Source organism: Lepisma saccharinum, chromosome 2, assembly GCF_977018435.1.
Source record: "Lepisma saccharinum chromosome 2, izLepSacc3.1, whole genome shotgun sequence".
NCBI lineage: Eukaryota > Metazoa > Arthropoda > Insecta > Zygentoma > Lepismatidae > Lepisma > Lepisma saccharinum.
Genome location: NC_139230.1, coordinates 105,279,807 through 105,299,222, shown reverse-complemented (window position 1 = coordinate 105,299,222; position 19,416 = coordinate 105,279,807). Strand labels below are relative to the sequence as shown.

General features: G+C 37.8%; 1 protein-coding gene across 5 annotated transcripts in view; it reads left to right on the top strand.

Annotated features, from left to right (window-relative positions):
- The window catches only part of Ca-alpha1D (Ca[2+]-channel protein alpha[[1]] subunit D), a 1,588,055-nt gene that overhangs the window by 401,603 nt on the left and 1,167,036 nt on the right, over nt 1–19,416 (top strand). For all 5 annotated transcript variants that reach the window (XM_083117527.1, XM_083117525.1, XM_083117526.1 and 2 more), the window contains exons 6-7: nt 1,372–1,524; nt 19,182–19,366. In XM_083117527.1, coding sequence (XP_082973653.1) covers nt 1,372–1,524; nt 19,182–19,366 — 338 coding nt within the window. The remainder of the gene's footprint in view (nt 1–1,371; nt 1,525–19,181; nt 19,367–19,416) is intronic.

Here is a 19,416-nt window from a genome sequence, read left to right as displayed (position 1 = left end):
CGGGCTTCCCCGATGGCGCAGTGATAGCGTCGTAGCCTTGTACTGAAGAGGTCCCGTTTTCGATACCTGCTGGAGGCAAATAGTGATTCGGATCCCACTCTAAACTGTAGGTTCAGTCCCAGTTAGCCTTACTGTGCATAAAGTGGGCACTAAATCAATCAATCAAGGGAATTTGCTGGCAGAGGTTCAAGGTACTGCAGCATCTTAATAACTGCAGTGTAACTTGAAGTTACATCGCTGCGATGTAACTGAAACTGTAACATGAGGGCCTCCCCCATGGCGCAGTGGTAGCGTCATTGCCTTGTAATCGAGGGGTCCCGGGTTCGATACCCGGTGGAGGCACAAGTGGTTCGGATCCCACTTTAAATTGTAGGTCCAGTCCCGATTAGCCTTACTGTGCATAAAGTGGACTTAAAACAGCAACTCAAACCAAACTGTAACATGAAAATATATTACAGTAATGTGAAATCACCCTAATTTTTGGGATGTTACGTTATGGTCGCGGACATTTCCACATTGCAGTAAGGTATGGGAAACATTGATGTAATATTTTGCGATGTTGTTGTAATGTTACCATGTTAAAGGAGTGTTCTGTACGGGCGTGTGTGTGTGTGTGTGTGTGTGTGTGTGTGTGTGTGTGTGTGTGTGTGTGTGTGTGTGTGTGTGTGTGTGTGTGTGTGTGTGTGTGTGTGTGTGTGTGTTCATAAACACACACACGTCAGTGGCAAACGTTAGCTTGTGCCACATGGTTTCAAATATACAGGGTATAAAATGTTTACGTCGGGATTTCGTTCCGTTGAAACAAAGCGTCGATAAGCAAAACGTTACCAAGTAAATTTATTTGTCGTGATTTTTATTACACACTTTGAAAGTGTGTCCGCGTTTTACGGCGAGGAACTATATACATAAACCTCAGGTTACATGCATAAAACGTGGTGCGGACTAGAATCTCACTGAGAGGGTCTCTGTAATAGTATATTCTCCTTGTGATCTTTCGAGATAACCTTTTCATTACAACCTCAAGTTTTACAATTAAATTGTTCAAATCAAAAGCGTCATTGCTTGCATTTTCGAACACGCCTTTTCTCAGTAATATTTCAACTTACATTCTTGTTCTGACAATCGTCTTAATATCAAGAGGGAAATTTGTGAAGATAAGTATAATGTACAAATGTAAATTCATATGTATATCTACACATACACGATAAATTGGTAATTATTAGACCGTCCCTTGTCATTTTTACCAGATTGCCACTCTATCTCTCTTCTATAGTACCAGTTGCTAAGTTACATGCAATTATGTTCTTTATTTTTAATTATATTTCCATTTTTTAGAAGAAATTAACACTGTTCATTTATTTTTCTTTCCAGGCCTCCAAGTTGTATTGAACTCAATCCTTCGCGCCATGGTGCCTTTGTTACACATAGCACTCCTGGTTTTGTTTGTAATTATTATTTACGCAATCATAGGTTTGGAGTTGTTCTCAGGAAAAATGCACAAAACGTGTTTTAGTAACATTACTCGTGAGTATGCATTAAATATATTTTGATATTATTACTATGTGCCTCTTGTGTGTGCGATCAATATTTCATGATTAAACATCATCGTGTTTTACTTTTTTAGCCTTTCTGTGCATAAAGTGAACTTAAATCAAATTCAGAAACTTTTCGGATTTTAAAAAAGTAAGAATTTCAAATTTGTCTGACATTTGTCTTGCAAACAAACTTTCAACGAACCCTTAGATTGCACTGGAATTAACATTTTATGGTAACATTCCAGAAATTAATTTATGTTAGATCCCATTAAGTGCAGTCAAGATTAATACAGTTTTATTTCATTTCCACGTCTATTGTGTCCAATTGTGTTAATGTATTAGGTGTTACAAAAAATACGCTTATTTTCTTGCATCAAAATTAGAAAACTGTGAAAGAAATGTTTTTGGTTGACGATTTTATGTGAAAAACTTTAAAATATATATCCATCATGTGTGTTTCTTATTACAAGGTTTTGAAAAATGTCTTGAACAAACGTTGGCTAGTTATAATTGAGCGCAACAAATCATGTTACTTCTTAACTTCGGGTGCACCTTTCGTTTTAATAAAGTCGACTCGAAAGCAACAGCTTATGAGACCTACCTAAACAAAATCTATAGTATACTGATGCTTCTGACATTCGAAGAAGATCACAACCAAGCTAGAGTATATTAATATAAAAATAGGAATACTCACTTAGGGTAGGCGAGGAGGGCTGAAGCCTATGGGCCCATGCACAGAAGGCACCATTCAAAGGTATTTATTTTTTTATTAAAAAAACGCAACAAAGTCAGAATATGCTACGGATGAATTTACGCTTGGCAGAGGAGAAGGGGAGAAGGAAAACACACAACTCGATCCTTATTTCTATTGAAGATTTTCAGGTGATGAAGTGACCCCTATATACTTACTTTAGGGTCGAGGTCACAAAGTGAAAATGGATGTCACCACTCAACTCGGTACATGACGTCCCATGTTCAACATAAAAAAATACTTTTACTTCATTGAAAACAAGAAGAGATAATTAGATGGGGAAAGATATATAATTTCTAGAGTAAGAAATGGTCCTTACCACTAAAAAAATCTTCTTTCAGCGCTTTACCACAGTAAAGATGAGTTAATATTACAAATTAGATTTTATTTTACTGTTGCCTTGTGCCGAAACCACATGCTTCCATATTGTGAGTTACAAGAGCAGAGCAACCCGAATTTTGTAATTGGTCAGTGATGCTCATATCACAATGGAAAATAAAGAATTATAAGTGGTGCATTTAACCATTATGCACAAATACGAGTATTAAATGCCATAATTAAAATTTCTCAATGTACTCACGAACAGTGGCGGCCGATGAAGGGTGGCTGCAGGACTGCAGACCCCCAAACAAATTATATTTTGTTGTCATTAGTGCAAAAATTAAATATTTTTACTTCCGCTATCTTACTGCGTCCCGTTACGCTGTGTAGAGCTTTCAAATCCACTTGGCGCGCGACAAGCGGCAAACTGGTATACGAAACCTTTTTCCCCTATGCGACTGCCAGTACATCTCCATGTTAACTCTAACGTAAGCACTGCTTCCACTTCCCTCCCTGCTAGGCCCTTGTCAATGCTAAAAAGCGGTCTGCATTCAACGCAGCACAATGTACGGTGACGCTGCCAAGTGGTAGACATAGAAAACACTCACTATTACGGCGGCCATCGCGTATAAACATGCGATTACCGAGAGAAACAGTGGCCGGCCATGTAACTCGTCCGTTTCGCTTGTCAGTAAGTGAGTGATAGTTTAAGTTTTCGAATCGATTCCAAGAGTTATTTGTTTTCTGGCAGTAAGTTATATAATCTGGTGTTCTGAATGGTACCAGTTCTGTTACAGAAATCTGTCGCATGGAATTTTTCTAAGTCCAACGTCTTACCAAATTATGTTGGTAGCTCTGCAACAAGGAAATGTTGTGAAATATACGATTCTCCAATCAGAGTGAAGTTCGTGTCGGAGGAGCAGGAGGTGTGACTCACGGTCTTATTCACAGGAAGTTCAACCAATCTAGCATTTCCAAACATGAGATAACGTCCACATTGATTAAATATTGTTTCAATAATGCCAATCAGCAGAAAGATTGCGCAAAAGTTTACATTGCTGCTTTAATTGCGTTTATTCGTTTCAAATTAGTATTAAATTGTCCAATTTATAGTTCAAGAACTTAATATATGTATTTACGTATGTGTTTGGCAATATTATATCACTCATTAGAAAAGATTTCACATTGTTTTCACTATGTGGGATGATATTTCATTTACATTTACGATAAAATAGTGACTTGGATGTAATAACAGTTTTCATTAATTAATTTAGAGATGAATTTTTATTTTTTGAGTTAATGATTAAGTTAATTCGTTATTTTTCGTGAAAAGAAGGAACGACATCTGAAAGAAAATACACAAATTGCATTATTGAGGTCAAGAGTTAGTTTTAACATCACTGTTTGCACACATAAGCTAATAATCACGACTCGGAATACATTTAAATTGGAATCTGAAACATTATGTCACTTGACAGGAACACAGAAAAGACACACTGATTACAAGACGTCTATACATTACCTCTATGCTCTGGGGAACGCCTATAATAAAGAGGGGTTGTGTGAGAGGGAGAGGGGTAGAACATAACTAGTATTTTTTTGAGTATTGAATTTTATATTTATACACATACAAGCCTACGAAAAGATTTATTGTGGTGCATGTGTGTGGGGGGAGGGGGAAAGAGAGGAACAGAAATATATTGGGTGAGATAGGACAAAGATGTGATCATTTGAGTTGTAGGACATGCTTTTTTCACGTTCGGTAATAAAAACAATCAAATCAATAATAATTATCTTATAAATACCATATTTAATGTAAATTTATTTTAGAAATGCGGGGCTGGGAGCTGTTTGTTTAAGTTCAGTGCAGAATAGCAAGGGGTTCCGGGTCGTATACCCGGTGGAGACACATAGTAGATTGTGCCCAACCCTGTGGCCGAGTGGTTAGCACATCGCGCTGCGACGCCAAGGGTTCCGGGTTCGAATCCCGGTCGGGCTTGGTTGTTTGTGAATGTCCATTCATCAATTTCACCATTTCATCACTCATCCCCATCTTCGCAAATTAGCCAAGAGGCACAAAACGCGAAGTAAAATAAACTAAATCAATAAATAAATAAATAACATAGTAGATTGTATCTCACTTTAAACTGTAGGTCCATGCCCGATTTGTCTATCTGTTCATAAAGTCGACTTAGAATTCAGTAGGGAAATAACGTCGATCTAGTATTTTGGATTTTAGATGCTTTGAGACCACTAAAATTACCAATTCTTATAATAACAAACCTGTCCTCATCTTTTCATTTTGAAAGAGAGAGAAAGTTAATTGTATAATCTTTCGTTGTTATTTTCAAAGAAGACTAATGCAAATAGTAACAATGAGGAACGAATAAATCTTACGAAAAGTTTTTGCCAACGTGTGGATTTGAACCTACGACCATTACAGTAACCACTCAATGCGATAACCACTACCCTACGAGTTCATTCCTTCATACGGCATGGCTATAAGTAAAGACGAATTGGTTCAATGTGAATTAGAAATGCCTCCATATAAACACACACCCAAACGTTCTTTTGTAGCAAATTAAAGAAGGGTGGTATGAATGTCACAAAACATTTAAGTAAAATCTTTTATATTTACGTCGAAGTCGTTTTGCATGGAAAGGCTACAGCTTCAAAAATTGAAGTTGTGGTTGTGATTGTAATCGTAGGATATTCCATAGGTAAGTCAAGGCTCTAGCGTGCACTTGATTGGTTCATTTGTAGTGACGTGCTCAGGAATTTGTAAAGAGATATGTGAATATAAAAGAGTGTTAGGTGTTCTTCATTTTTTAAACAGTGAACTCATATTTTAATATCAGCTGGGTTACGAGGAGTTACGAATTTCATCTATATCTCTCTCTGTCCATCTCATTATCTCACTTAGGAACTAATTAGTATTGCAGGAGTCATACTGAAAAACAAAATCACTGACAATGACGAGAAATTAGCTTTACGGAAGGAATAGTTTTCATATTTTGTAACCCATGGCGCGACAGCCCTTTAAGGGCTTTAATTTATCTCCCGACTGCCAGTCCTCCTCCCACAATCCTACCTAGAGGTGTGGAGATCTTCAACTGGTAACGACGTTGGTCAGCACGTCGAACCCTCAGCCGTTTAAGAAGATATCTGAAACCGGGTTACACCAGTCATCGTAGCTCCCCAATTTCCTCACGATGATGGGTTGCCACCGGTCCTATACACAGGCCGAGAACCCAGGCCGACTCGAATTCATGCCGTCCCGCAGTCGGAGTCCAAAGCACAGCGCCTTAAACGGCACCGCCACGGAGGAGGAGAGTTTTCATATCTTGTTTCTTATAAATGTCGACAATACATTAATTCCATTACCCACCAAGAATTAGTGGAAAAAATAGCCGATTCTATAAGAGATTCAAACCTTCGATCTTCACTCAACTAGGACGCTATTTTTAACAATTTCCCACATTCTCACTCAAAAAGCTTCGTTGAACGTTTGTCTTAGTCGTTAGCAATCTTGCAAACCTTACTAACCTATCTGCTGTCTATCACAAATTTATTTTACAACCTGGAATAGATTTTGAGGTCTACAATTTAGAACTAGACTTTTGTGGTATGTAATTCTAGACCGTCTACTATAATAAATAAATCAAGGTGTGCATATCTCATATTTTGTAAATGCGAAATGTCATTGTTACATGTTACAAACGCTTTCTCATTCCACCGTTAGTTCCAGATTTAGCCACAGCTAAATTTTTATTTTGCATTCTGAACACCAGCGTGAAAAGTGTTTCCCACATTTTGCAAGGTCAGGTGAACCCTTATCAATTGTATTTGATGCCTGTGAAAATGTTACTTCATACGTCATGGCGCCGTGGTGGATTTCTTCCCCTTCCCCTTTTACCTTGAAAGGTTATTCTCTGACTAGGCACTTCGAAACAATCGCAGAAAAGCAGATTGTCGTATAAATCACATGCCATTTATTATTTGGAGCTCCTAGGTTTTAGAAAGTGAAATAAAAGAAACGTATGTAAGATAAATTCATTTTGGTTGGCTTCTTTGGGTATTATTTCATGTCACTTTTCTACTTACTTCTCTGAAACTTTTGTCTATTGCTTTCAGTAGATAAATACGTGTTTTGAAGCATCAACTGTGTTCAGATTTTCAAAAAGATATAAATAAGGAAAATAATTATACACAATACTGAATATATTATTTTCACTTGTAGTTTCTCTACTGTACTGCTTTCAGTAGACCAATAGGTGTTTCGAAACATCTATATTAAGAATTTTTTAATTTGAATTAAAATTTGGGTGCGTCAAAACTTAGGGTATTTTTCACCCGTCACACTATACGGGGTCCAGTCCCTTATCATGACAAAATTAAAGCGTGTCTGAAAACTAAAATATCCTTACCTGGGTTAAAAGCTGAGGCTTTAAAGGGACACTCAGCACAAACAAGGACAAAACACAGGACAACACACATACAGACAGTCCTACGGAGATTATTCTGGCAGTAGGTCCAGACGACATAGCCTCGTTAGTCTGCAAAATGCAGTCCAGGGTGTACTACGTGGAAGTGAGGTTGGTTTAGATTTTAAAACAAAACAAAACAAATTGTTACTCAGGAGGAATAAAAAGTTATATTTACAGCCAACATGTTGAGCTAAACACACTACATGCAATATTACAAGTAGTACTGAAGAGAATATTTCACTTGTAGTTCCTCACAGAGGTGCCCACAAAGGGGGCATTATGGCGCAGGCTGCGCCATCGAGATTTTTTGGGGGAATTTTTCCCTTCAAATAATATAAAGTTCAACATTTATATATTTTTCAAAAATATATGTAAATATTTTACCCCTTAAATGCACAATATTTAATCCATTAGATGAAGAATAGAAGGTGTTTATGGGTATTATCAAAGAGGGAGGGGGTATCCAACTCTTACATACTAGGCCTTAATTGAGACTGGTTCGGGGGGAGGTGATTCTGAATTAAACATTGGGGGGAGCAGTATCCAAATCTAGGTCTTAGGTTATATCAGGTATTTTAGTTAGAGGGGGGGGTTGAACATTAAATTGAAGGATATCCAAATCTTGTCTATTGTCTTAGTCTGGTGTGGAGACTGAGAATTAATTTTTTAGAGGAGGCAATGTCCGCTCTCCAATATCAACAGTAAGTCTAAAATTGTCATGGAAATTTTGGTGGTAGAATTGAGTATTAAATTTAAAGGGGGAGATAGGAAAATTTTGATAAAGTGTTAAATCTTACTTTGGTAGGGGATTACTTTAGTGGGGGAGAGTTCGAATTTTGGGACTATATTCAGCGATATGGTATCCACACGTTTTTAGTGCCGAACGTGAGAAAAGAGAAGCTGGAAAAGGGTAAATATCGCGGGATCCTAAGAAAGTATTGACACCCCTTTAAATTAATATTCTTGAAAGCCTGCAAAGACTTGGATGTATAAATTTTCTTCCTCGCTTCGCTCGCAATGGTGTGTTGCGAGAATTTGTGTTTAGCGATTTACTGAGGTGAATGTGAAATTTTATATTATAACTCCAATACAAGATATAAACGATATTCTCGATATTCATTAATAACATCACTTCTTAAAATATAATGCTTAGTGTTGGTATACTGCTTAATTTAAAGCAGGTGCATCATTTGGAAAAAAAACATGTATTTGAATCCGCGTTTCTAATATCTTGTCAGAGGAAAATTTTACTTTAAACAGTTAAATTTGTACTGAAGATTAAATCCATGGAATTATTGTTATGGGTTACTAAAGTTATATTTACCCCAAGAGAACGGGGGGGGGGGGGTGAGTTCTTTGAAAGAAGAACCGTATTACATTATCGCCCTGAGCTTAAGAATTTCCAGCTAGCGTTCTGTAATGTCTCGTGAAACAATAATTGAATCGGTCATACGGCTGGAGCATGTTATTTGGTTTGCCAAGGCTAAATTTTCTATCTTCATCTTAAGTTGTGTAACAATTTATGTTAAAAACACTCACAAACACTATTTATATGCATATTTACATAATTTAATTTAATTTAATTTACTACATTTAACCAATGAAAGTGCTAGATTTAAGTTTTTTTTCGGAAATCGAACAATTACAAAATATGGACAGTTTAACATGATATTTAATTCAAATAGACATAGATTATTACGTATTCATCCCACCTATTTTTGGAGGATTATTTTAGTGGCTGTCTTGAGTGATAGACATCCCTGTTTAGGGAGGAGAGGCAGATCAAGTATAGTGTTCAGTAAAGCTAAGAAAATAGTTACTTTTCGTACACTTTGTGGGGATTACGATATGCTTTGAGGGCGCGAATGATATGTTTTTGGGGGACGCATATATGATTGGTTGGGATGCGCCATTGGCCTTGGGAGGGATGGGCACTCCTGGTTTCTGAACTGTAATTACACATTAGGCCTACTGAAAGTGTTCAGTAAAAAATCATTGATTTTCAGTAGATTTCCGAGAGACACGGTAAAGTACTACAACTGATAACAGTAGATTCTGTCTACTGTAAACAGTAGAAATTACGTAGTTTGATAACGACGTTGAGAATGAAACAGAGGTAAAAACAAAGACAATGAAATGCAGAAGCGACGTGGATCAAACAGGAACGTAGAATGTATGGCAGCGAGACGCAAGAGTTGATTAAGTGATCGTAGCGAATTCAGTTTAGAGCTCATAATTGATATAGTAGTATGAATGGTCCTATTACTGGGACACAAAAAGTATGACCCCTCTCAGACTGGTTTTGGCTACACTTAAACTAGGTCAAGATGCTTATATAAGCTTATTGCCTACAGTGTGCTACTCTGTCTAATCCAAGATTTTAGTAAAAAGACCTCGGGGATTGCCTGTAAAAAGTATGACCCCCCTCAGATTGGATCGTAAAAAATGTGCTCCTCTTGGCATTGGTTTGGCTACACTTAAAACTAAGCCAAGATGCTCATATGAGCTTATTGCCTTTAGTGTAATACTCTGTAAAATGTAATCTTATTAGCTACACACACACACACACACACACACACACACACACACACACACACACACACACACAAGTTTACTTCTGGTCTACTTCTGGTCTACTTATATTATTAGGCAGTATTATGATGACCTACATCTAATGCGCTGTCTTTCTGATTGGTTACTGATGACCTACATTTAATGCGCCGTCTTCTGATTGGTTGTTTATGACGTAATGCGATGATGTGGTGTCTTCTGATTGGTTGGTTATGACGTAATGCGATGATGTGATGTCTTCTGATTGGCTTACTGTTTTAGATGTTTTCAACGTGGTCCGCGCTTAGGCTACTTAAAAAGTTTTTGTATTACAGATCAGTTAGTATTGTGAGAGTGGTTGAAGAGTATGGACGTGTTGTTAACCATCTCGGCCCACATGCTTATGACCATATTCTTGAACTCCCTCTGAGTTTATTTAGATTAGACTCGTATAGACTGGACTACAGGTCTGTTCGGTTTGATATACAGAAATACTTATTATTTATATTAAATGTATTTCTGGTATACTGAACGAAAGGCTTATATTTTGTATACAATAGTCCGATATTTGACACATCCAGCTTATTTGTTATAATCCACTCATATTTAGAGTCAGGCAGATACACTAATTTATATCTGTCCCAGTTTGTTATACAAGATAAACACATGACACACGGTATTAGGTCGTTGCCTTTCTATGTACACCACGACATGCCTGTGCAGACACGCATTTGTGGTAGGTCAGTGCTTCTGTAGATCAATACTTATTCTACCTTTGTGCTAGTAGGCTATTAGCTTTACGACCTGTCATAGTTTTATTAAGTATATAGTTTTTGATTTGAGCCTCAAGAAATTATATATAAATACCAAAACCAAAAATGCCAAATCAAAAATATTGTATTCAATGCGATAAGAATATATCTAGCCCTAATTGGGAAAATGACGAATAATATATAGCTATTAGTAAAATAATCAGTGTTAATGGCAGGCCCATATACCTAAGATTTCTCTGTCGGCTAGCCTTGCCACTCTGGCCAGTCAATTATCTGATGCCCAATCCAAAATTAAGTCTGACACGTTTCCAAATTTGGACCTGAAATTGCTTTGGCGTAAGGATCTATATCCATACGATTATGTTACTGATTTTTCTAAATTTCATGAGTGTGCTTTGCCACCGCAAGAAGCGTTCTACAGCAAGCTTAGAGCATCAGGAATTAGTGATGATGATTATCGCCATGCCCAGTTGATGTGGACCAACTTAAATTGTCAGAATTTTCGTGATTATCATAAATGCTATTTGGCACTCGATGTGACGCTCTTAGCCGATGTTTTTGAGGCATTTAGAGCATCCTCAATACAAAATTATTACCTTGACCATGTCTATTTTTACAATGCTCCAGGCCTAGCATGGTCTGCGATGTTTCTGAACACTAAAATAAAATTGGATCTGATCCAGGACCAGGACATGTATCTGTTCATCGAACAATGTATACGAGGGGGCATAGTACAATGTTCTCAAAGATATACCAAAGCCAACAACAAGTATGTTCCCGATTATGATTCTACACAACCATCAATCTATATATTTTATATAGATGCCAACAGCCTGTATGGCTATGCTATGACGGATAAACTGCCATATGCAGGGCTTGAGTGGGTCGAAGATTTTAATATTGAGGCAGTGACTATGGCCTGTTCTTATAGGTCGATCTGGCAATTTCTGATAATTTGCGCAGCCAGTTTTCTGATCTGCCGCCAATTCCTGAGTTCCAGTGTCCGCCTGGCTCTAAACAGAAGAAGCTGATGATGACTCTGGAGCCAAAACAGGGTTATGGCATATACTACAAGAACCAGCAGTTCCTGATGCGTCATGGTGTTAAAGTAACCAAGGTTGGCAAAGTCTTAAGATTCAGGCATTCAAGATGGTTGAAGCCATATATTGATACAAATACCGAGCTTCGAACACGTGCGGTAACCCAATTTGATAAGAGCTTGTTCAAATTGATGGTCAATTCGGTTTATGGTAAGACCATAGAAAATGTCAGAAAACATACTGTTGTCAAATTGGTTACTGGCCCCAGCCAGAGCAAGAAATTGGTAGCAAAGCCCAACTTCAATTACAGAAGAATTTATGACGATAATCTGGCGCTTTTTAACATGAATAAAACAAAGATCAAGTTTGATAAGCCTATTTATGTAGTAGCTGTAATATTAGAATTGGCCAAATTACACATGCTGGAGTTACATTACGATGTGCTGAAGCTTTTTATGGTGATCCTAAAAGACTGATGTATATGGACACGGATAGCTTTATCCTTGATATTCAGACAGAAGATGTCTATCAAGATATAGCACAGCCTGCATTGCTTGAATATTTCGATACCAGCGAATTACCTGGCTATCTGAATATTCAACCACACAACAAAAAGGTGCCTGGCAAGTTAAAAGACGAGACACTTGGCGATGTTATTGTAGCATTTGCTGGGTTAAGGGACAAGATGTACAGCTTTGAAACATCCAGTGGTGCTGTCACCAAAAAAGCCAAGGGCGTTGGAAGAGTAACTGTAGACAAAGAGCTCAAATTTGAAGATTACAAAGATTGTCTCAAATCGTGTAGTACAATCAGAACATCAGAATGTAGAATCAAGAGTGTGGATCACTTGTTGACTACAAATATTGTAAGAAAAGTGGCTCTGGACCCACATGACGATAAGAGATGTGTTTCATCATGTGGTATACATACTCTACCATGGGGTCATTGCGATTTGATAAGTGTCAATCAATGCCCAATCACAGAGCATGCCTTGCAATAAATAAACATGCCAATGATCTTTTTTGGGTTCCAAAAACAGGCTATTATGGACCTGCCAACACCAGCACCCTCTCCTGATATACAATCTATGCTATCTAAACTAAGTGGTTTGATAATTATTGATCTGAATAGCATACTTACCTTACAGATGTTGATGTTAATAGAGGTAAAGCATTGTACATATTTAACAATAACTTAAACCACTACCAGTTACCTATAGGTGGTCAATTACAATTTATTACAACCCCCGAGGGCGATGTCAAGGTTTCAGTAGGCAGAAATATTTACAGAATTAAGCACTCAAACATGGTTTCTGGCACTGTATATACTGTCTCTGCCGGTGACTGTTTATATATTGAGGTTCTAGGACACTATGACAAGCTTATACCTATTTTTATAGAATTAAGAATCAGATACTTTATAATAAATAACCGCTTAAAACACAATGCCTAATGATATATTTGGCCATACAAGGCGCGAAGATCACAGCGACGACATTCTGATGCTTGACGTCAGAGTCAAAAAATTAAGAAGCGATTTACAAGCTCTACAAACCACACTCAATGCCAGTCTTCAACTCGAGATTACCAATTTACAATCACAATGCATGGACCCCCTTCTTAAAATCGACTCAGAACTTAAATTGCTGCTTCAGAAAGACACTGACTTGGCTACACTAGATAATTTCAAAGTTTAGAGGAGGCCATAGCAGCTCTTCAAGCCAAATTTAAGACTCAGGCTACCAACTCTGAGCAACTGAAACAGCAACTAGAAGAGCAGATTGGTAGTGTCCAGACACTGCTCCAAACAATTGTCAAAAGCATAAAGTCCCAAGATGATTTTGATCTAGTGATTTCTACTTTAAAAGAACAGATTCAATCACTGCAGATACCTAATCTGGACCCCTTAAACAATGCCATAGCCGAGGTAAAAGAAAAAAATCGAGACACTAGAAAATTTTATGAACAACCTACCATCTTCGGATGCTCTGAGTGCTATCACTGTTGCCAACATGAAGCTACAACTAGAGACATACGAGGATTTTGGCAAAATTCAGAGTACTATAAGCCATCTTGAGGGTACCATAGCAGCAGTACGCAACGATCTGACAAATGTACAAGAAACTCTGGAGTCCCGTTTACCTGGTATCGTAGACAACTTTGCCAGTGTTCAGCAACAGATCACCAAACTTGAAAATCTTAATACCGAATCTGAGCCATCCCATTTTCATCACTTGATCGATGATATTCAAACAAAGCTTGAAATTTTACAACAATCGACACCTACTCAGGCAGACATAGCCCTGCTCCAAGATGCTATGCGTAGTGTAGCTGACGCTAGTGAATTAAATGATGTAAAATTGGCCCTTGAGTCTCTGCAGAATACTGTGGCCAATGTGCCTACATCACAGGAACTTAAAAATATTAAAAGAGCCGTACATCGTATATTAAAATCTGAAGACATCAAGAATATTCAGCCAGAGATCAAACAGCTTACTCAGACAGTGGCTACTCTTCCAACCAATCAGCATATTAACCAACTTCATGCCCTGTTTGAGGATATCAGAACCCAAGTCCATGATCTTACAGCCCAAAGTTCAAAATTGGCTGTTGTTGAAAATCTACAGCAAATTGTAGCCAACATCAAGCAACAGCTAGGGGCCATGGAATCCAACCAAGCAAATGCTCTGTCTGTTTTTGCCACGCAGCTTCAAGAGATTGTGCAACAATACAAGAAACTTGCTGTGGACATAAGAATCAAACCAGGCCACGACGAGATTGTTAGGACTATCAATGAGCATCTTGAATCTGTAATAAGTAGATTGCTTACAGCAGAAAAAGAAATAACTGGCCTAATCGAGAATCCTAAGCACACAGTAATCCTTGACTTGTACAGTGTCCCCAACAAAGAATACGAATCACCGTTTACACCAGGTGGCAAACTGTATATGTTGTCCCCTGCACAATTTTATTACCAGTTCTTCGTAAGGGGCACACTCAAACCTGTCAAGATCAAATACTGGCACACCACTACCCTACCTTATCAATAGCCAATGCTGACAACATACCAAAAATCACCAGTGTGGAGTTAGAGGATTTTACAGATACACTAGAAACAGCCTATGCTGAAGATGATGGTGATCTCGAATTTATTATCCAAATAGGGGATAAGCTGTATTTAGAAAATCCTGTAGTATCAGCTGCTGAACACCCCATAGTTGCAATATTCTTGTTTACGTACTATGTCTTGACAATTCGTAGTTGACGAGCTACACAGACCAGCCAGACGTAACTAAAAGCGACTGCCAGTGGTCACAAAAGGCATAGACGATTTGTGGCAGGCTGACTTGGTTGAGATGGCTAGTGGACAGCTGAAAAACATAGACAAGATCAACAAGGGCTACAAATATCTACTTACTGTCATAGATACATTTTCGAAATATGCCTGGGCTGTGCCACTCAAATCCAAGACTGCAGCATGTGTTACAGAAGCTTTTAGGACATCCATCAATCAGAGTGGCAGATTACCGCGCTATCTACAAACAGATAACGGTAAAGAATTCTATAATTTGGTGTTTCAACAATTTGTTAAGAGCCAGTCAATACGACATTACTCAAGTTACAGCGATCTCAAAGCCTCTATTGTAGAAAGATTCAACAGGACCCTAAAAAGTCATATGTATAAACAATTTACGCTTCAAGGTAATTATAAATGGGTTGCTATGATGCCAGAACTTCTAAATCAATATAACAACTCGGTCCACACCACAATTAATAAGAAGCCATCTGACGTAACCAAATCTGACGAGCAGCGATTGATCAACACTGTTTACTATCCGAGATATCAGCCAACAACCAGAAGACCTAAATACAAGGTAGGTGATCAAGTAAGGATTTGTAAATGTAAACACTCATTCAAAAGAGGCTTTACTAGAAACTGGTGCACTGAATTATTTACAGTGGTTCAAGTTAAACCTGGGACCCGTAACACATATATAATAAAAGACCATCACAACGAAATCCTCAAAGGCCGATTCTATGAAGAAGACTAAAAAAACTAAAAAACAGCCTGACATATCTCATAGAAAAAGTCATCCGCAAAAAGGCAACAAGCTACTGGTCAAATGGCTAGGTCATCCGGAAAACAGCTGGCTCAAAGCAGACAAACTGATACTATGAACACCTGGGATGTTATAAAGCGACTACCAGAGCCCGAACAGCAGACCAAGAAAAATGGCAATCTGCTACCTCATAATATTCTTTGTCTTATTGTTGGGCCGTCGGATTATGGTAAGACTACGTTACTGGTTGATAATTTTTTTTACTGGCACCTAACTGCTTAGACTGAAAAAACAGGCACTTGTACGTCTTTTCTAAGAGCTTGGAACAATTTAAATATCAGCAGCTGATGAAGCTATACGATGGACTGGATATAGCCACTTTTAAATCAGATGTTAAGCCACTCGATGACTGTCTCGATAACTCTGTTGTTGTGTTTGATGACATTATACTGGATAATCAAAACGAGGTTCGAAATTTTTTTACACAGGGGCGGCACAAAGAAATAGATTGCTTCTACCTGGCGCAGACCTTTTCTAAAATAACGAAACAGCTGCTACGAGACAACAGCAATTTCGTATGTGCATTTCGTCAAGATCATACTAACCTCAAACACATACATGACGAGTATGTAGGTGCAGACTTAAGCTACAACGTATTTCCTATGGTTTTTGGTAGGTCCTGGAACCAGGACAGCTACGGGTTTGTCACAATCGATATGACAAGGAAGCCCAATAGTGGTAAATATACGAGTAAAATCAATTATTTTCTAGACGTAGAGACGTATATAAACAACCATGAAACGACCAATCGTTGAAGATCTTAAATTAAGAGACTATCTTGTAAAAAGATATAAGGGATGGAAATTAGAGAACCGAGGTATCTATGAACAACACAAGCGCACAGAAAAGCCTATTATTGATGCTATTAGTGAACTAGGTAAAAATATCAAAACTGTTACAGAGCAGAACCAAAATTTGATCACAGAGCTTGTGCCGGTAGCTGCTCGGAACATATTAGATTATCCAATCACCCCCCTTTCTAGTATTCATACACCTAGTTCTGTTCGTCCTCAAAGAATCGAAGCTAGTCAGGATCCTATTGAATTGGGCCTTCTTGCTCAAAAATATTTAAGCACACCTAAAGACAACAAAGATGAGGTTTTTGGTTTATATGCTGACACAGAGCTTGACGGTGGCATCATACATAGAATTGGCAATTTTGAGTTACGTTTATGGGCGATGATCTGATTGTATATTCAGAATCTCATCTTGGAGAAAGAGTTGGTTTTGTTAAGTATCCTGGAAAACCTGGATTGTGGGAACTGATGACTCGTAAAGGGCCTGACAACTATACAGATCAAGACTATGAGCACTACAAAGAAATACTAATAAAATCAGATGCCCTGTACCAAAACAACGACCCTACACCAAAAAGAGTCAAGTCTAGCAGTGGAGCAAAATACAATAACTTAATCAAGCCCATATGGACACAAATTAAGACAGGTAGCGGAATCAAACTGTACAGCACCCTGCCTAAAGAATTTGTCTGGGTTGACGATGTAAGAAAACTAATAGATAGGCTGCTGGTCATAGCTGGCGAAGAAAATGCCGGTAACCACAACTTTTACAACGAAAAAGTCGGAGATTATGGATATGATAGCCACCAAATTGTCTAATTTTATAGTCAACGACACTAAGGGGATTGGTTATCTTATAAAAATTATTAATACTCTACCGCCTAAATTTTGGAATATCTCTGAGGGTCGGGGGCTGGTTAATGACATCATAAACAAGCTGCCATTTGAGCTACACATACCAGGCTATCAGTATTGTGGTCCTGGTACCAAACTAGACCATAGACTAAACAGAGGGGACCCTGGTGTTAATCCCCTAGACGCTGCTTGTAGAGACCATGACATAGCATACAACACACATATCGATCTTGACAAGCGACATGTGGCAGACAAAAAATTAGAAGAGGCTGCATTTGGTAGATTAGTAAGCAGAGATGCTTCTTTGGGTGAAAAAATAGCAGCATTAGGGACCACCATATCTATGAACACCAAACAAAAAGTAGGGTGGGGGTTGTAACAGACTAAATCAACTGGCCCAGCAATAAGTGTTACGACTTAAATTTAAACCACTTAATTAAGCTGTTTTTATGTCTTTCTTTCAAGTCCAACTTTGTGTACAAATAACCTAATCAGGGCTGGATCTAAATTTAAAGTGGGATCCGAATCACTATGTACCTCCACCGGGTTTTAAACCCTGGACCCCTTGATTACACACATCTATTGTGAATTCTGTGCATGTGTGAAAAGTGTGACAAAGGTTTCAATAAAGTAAACAGCAACACTCTCATTTTCGGCATACACAATTTCTTGCATGAAACTCTATGTGCCATACTAAGATTGTAACCACTATGTAGTTGTCTTAAAAAATAAAAGTTTATTGTTTGTACGCCTAATGTCAATAATACTTTCTTTACGTCGGTTGGAATAGAATAATGCACCGGATTTGTATTAAAATTGAATAATTTTTTCACCTGAAAACGAGAGAAAGGAAGTTTCACGTTAAGTAATTGGAAGAAGAAACTAATGTTATTAATATAATATGTAAATACTATAACACACACACACATATCACCTAGGCAATTTCTCACTCATGAAGTTACACTTTAATTAGGTGGTTGGGAGAGGGAACCTGTTTTCTTTTATTTTAATTAAGGTATTGAATGTGGGCCAACAGAAATCCGCATGATCTTGTTAGGAAATTATTCTATTTCACTATATTATATTTTACAATGTACAGAAAATAATCCAAGTTGTTTGCTACCTAGGTTAAAGTGGAGTTGAGTTTGATTTCTCAAGGTATCTAAGAATATCGGGGTTGCCGTAGCGTTGTAAGGACAATTGGTGATAAGTGATAGCCATATTGCGGACAATTTCTAGAAATCAACCCTTCATCTATTGATAGCTTGTAAAACGTAAAGCAAAGAGTACCAATTTTCAATATTATAAATAATTGCTTCAAATATTGTATGATTGCTAGAGTCTCAATCAATATGGACTGACTACTGTATTTTGGTTACTATACGTTGTTTCTTTTACCTTCTTGGTGTGGTAAGCTTGTAGCCAAGGGCCGCGAGTTTGATTCCCAGTGAAAGGTGTATTGGGGAGTAGGTCGCATCCCACATGAACCCATGAACCTGTCGATCTGGTTCCGATTAGCCTATATAATCATCAAGAGGAATTAAAACAAATGTTGACGAAGTTTCTACATCTAGGGTTAATAGTTATTATGGTACCTCTTTCGGTGTACTGCTCCCACCGCTCCGTGACAGAGTAACGCAAGCACCCGATAGTGCATACATCTGAACAGTTTCAACAATTATCTGCAATTGCAGATGCGTTTTTGCATGGTAGAGGCTTAGAAGATGAGGTATGGGAAACGAAACTGTTTCTAGCTACTTATTTTGCTTAAAAGAGCAGCATGCAAATGAAGATGATTGGTCACAGAACGCTTCACAACGTGTTGAATCACTTTGAAAATGTCTTCATTATGAACCTTTTAAAACAGCTCTATTATCAGTTGTACAATTAAAGAAAACAAACTGTGTGAGGTCTGACTTGAAACTGTATTTATCTTCTTTCTTCCATTTCAGAACAAAAGATGGACTTTCCACATCCCTGTGGTGAGGGTGGATTTCACTGTGAAGATAATATGCACTGCAGGGAATATTGGGAAGGCCCTAATTTTGGGATCACAAATTTTGATAATTTTGGCCTTGCAATGTTGACTGTATTCCAATGTGTTACACTAGAGGGTTGGACTGATGTTATGTATAATGTAAGTAAGTTTGATTTGTGTGCATATATATTATAATTAATATTTAATTA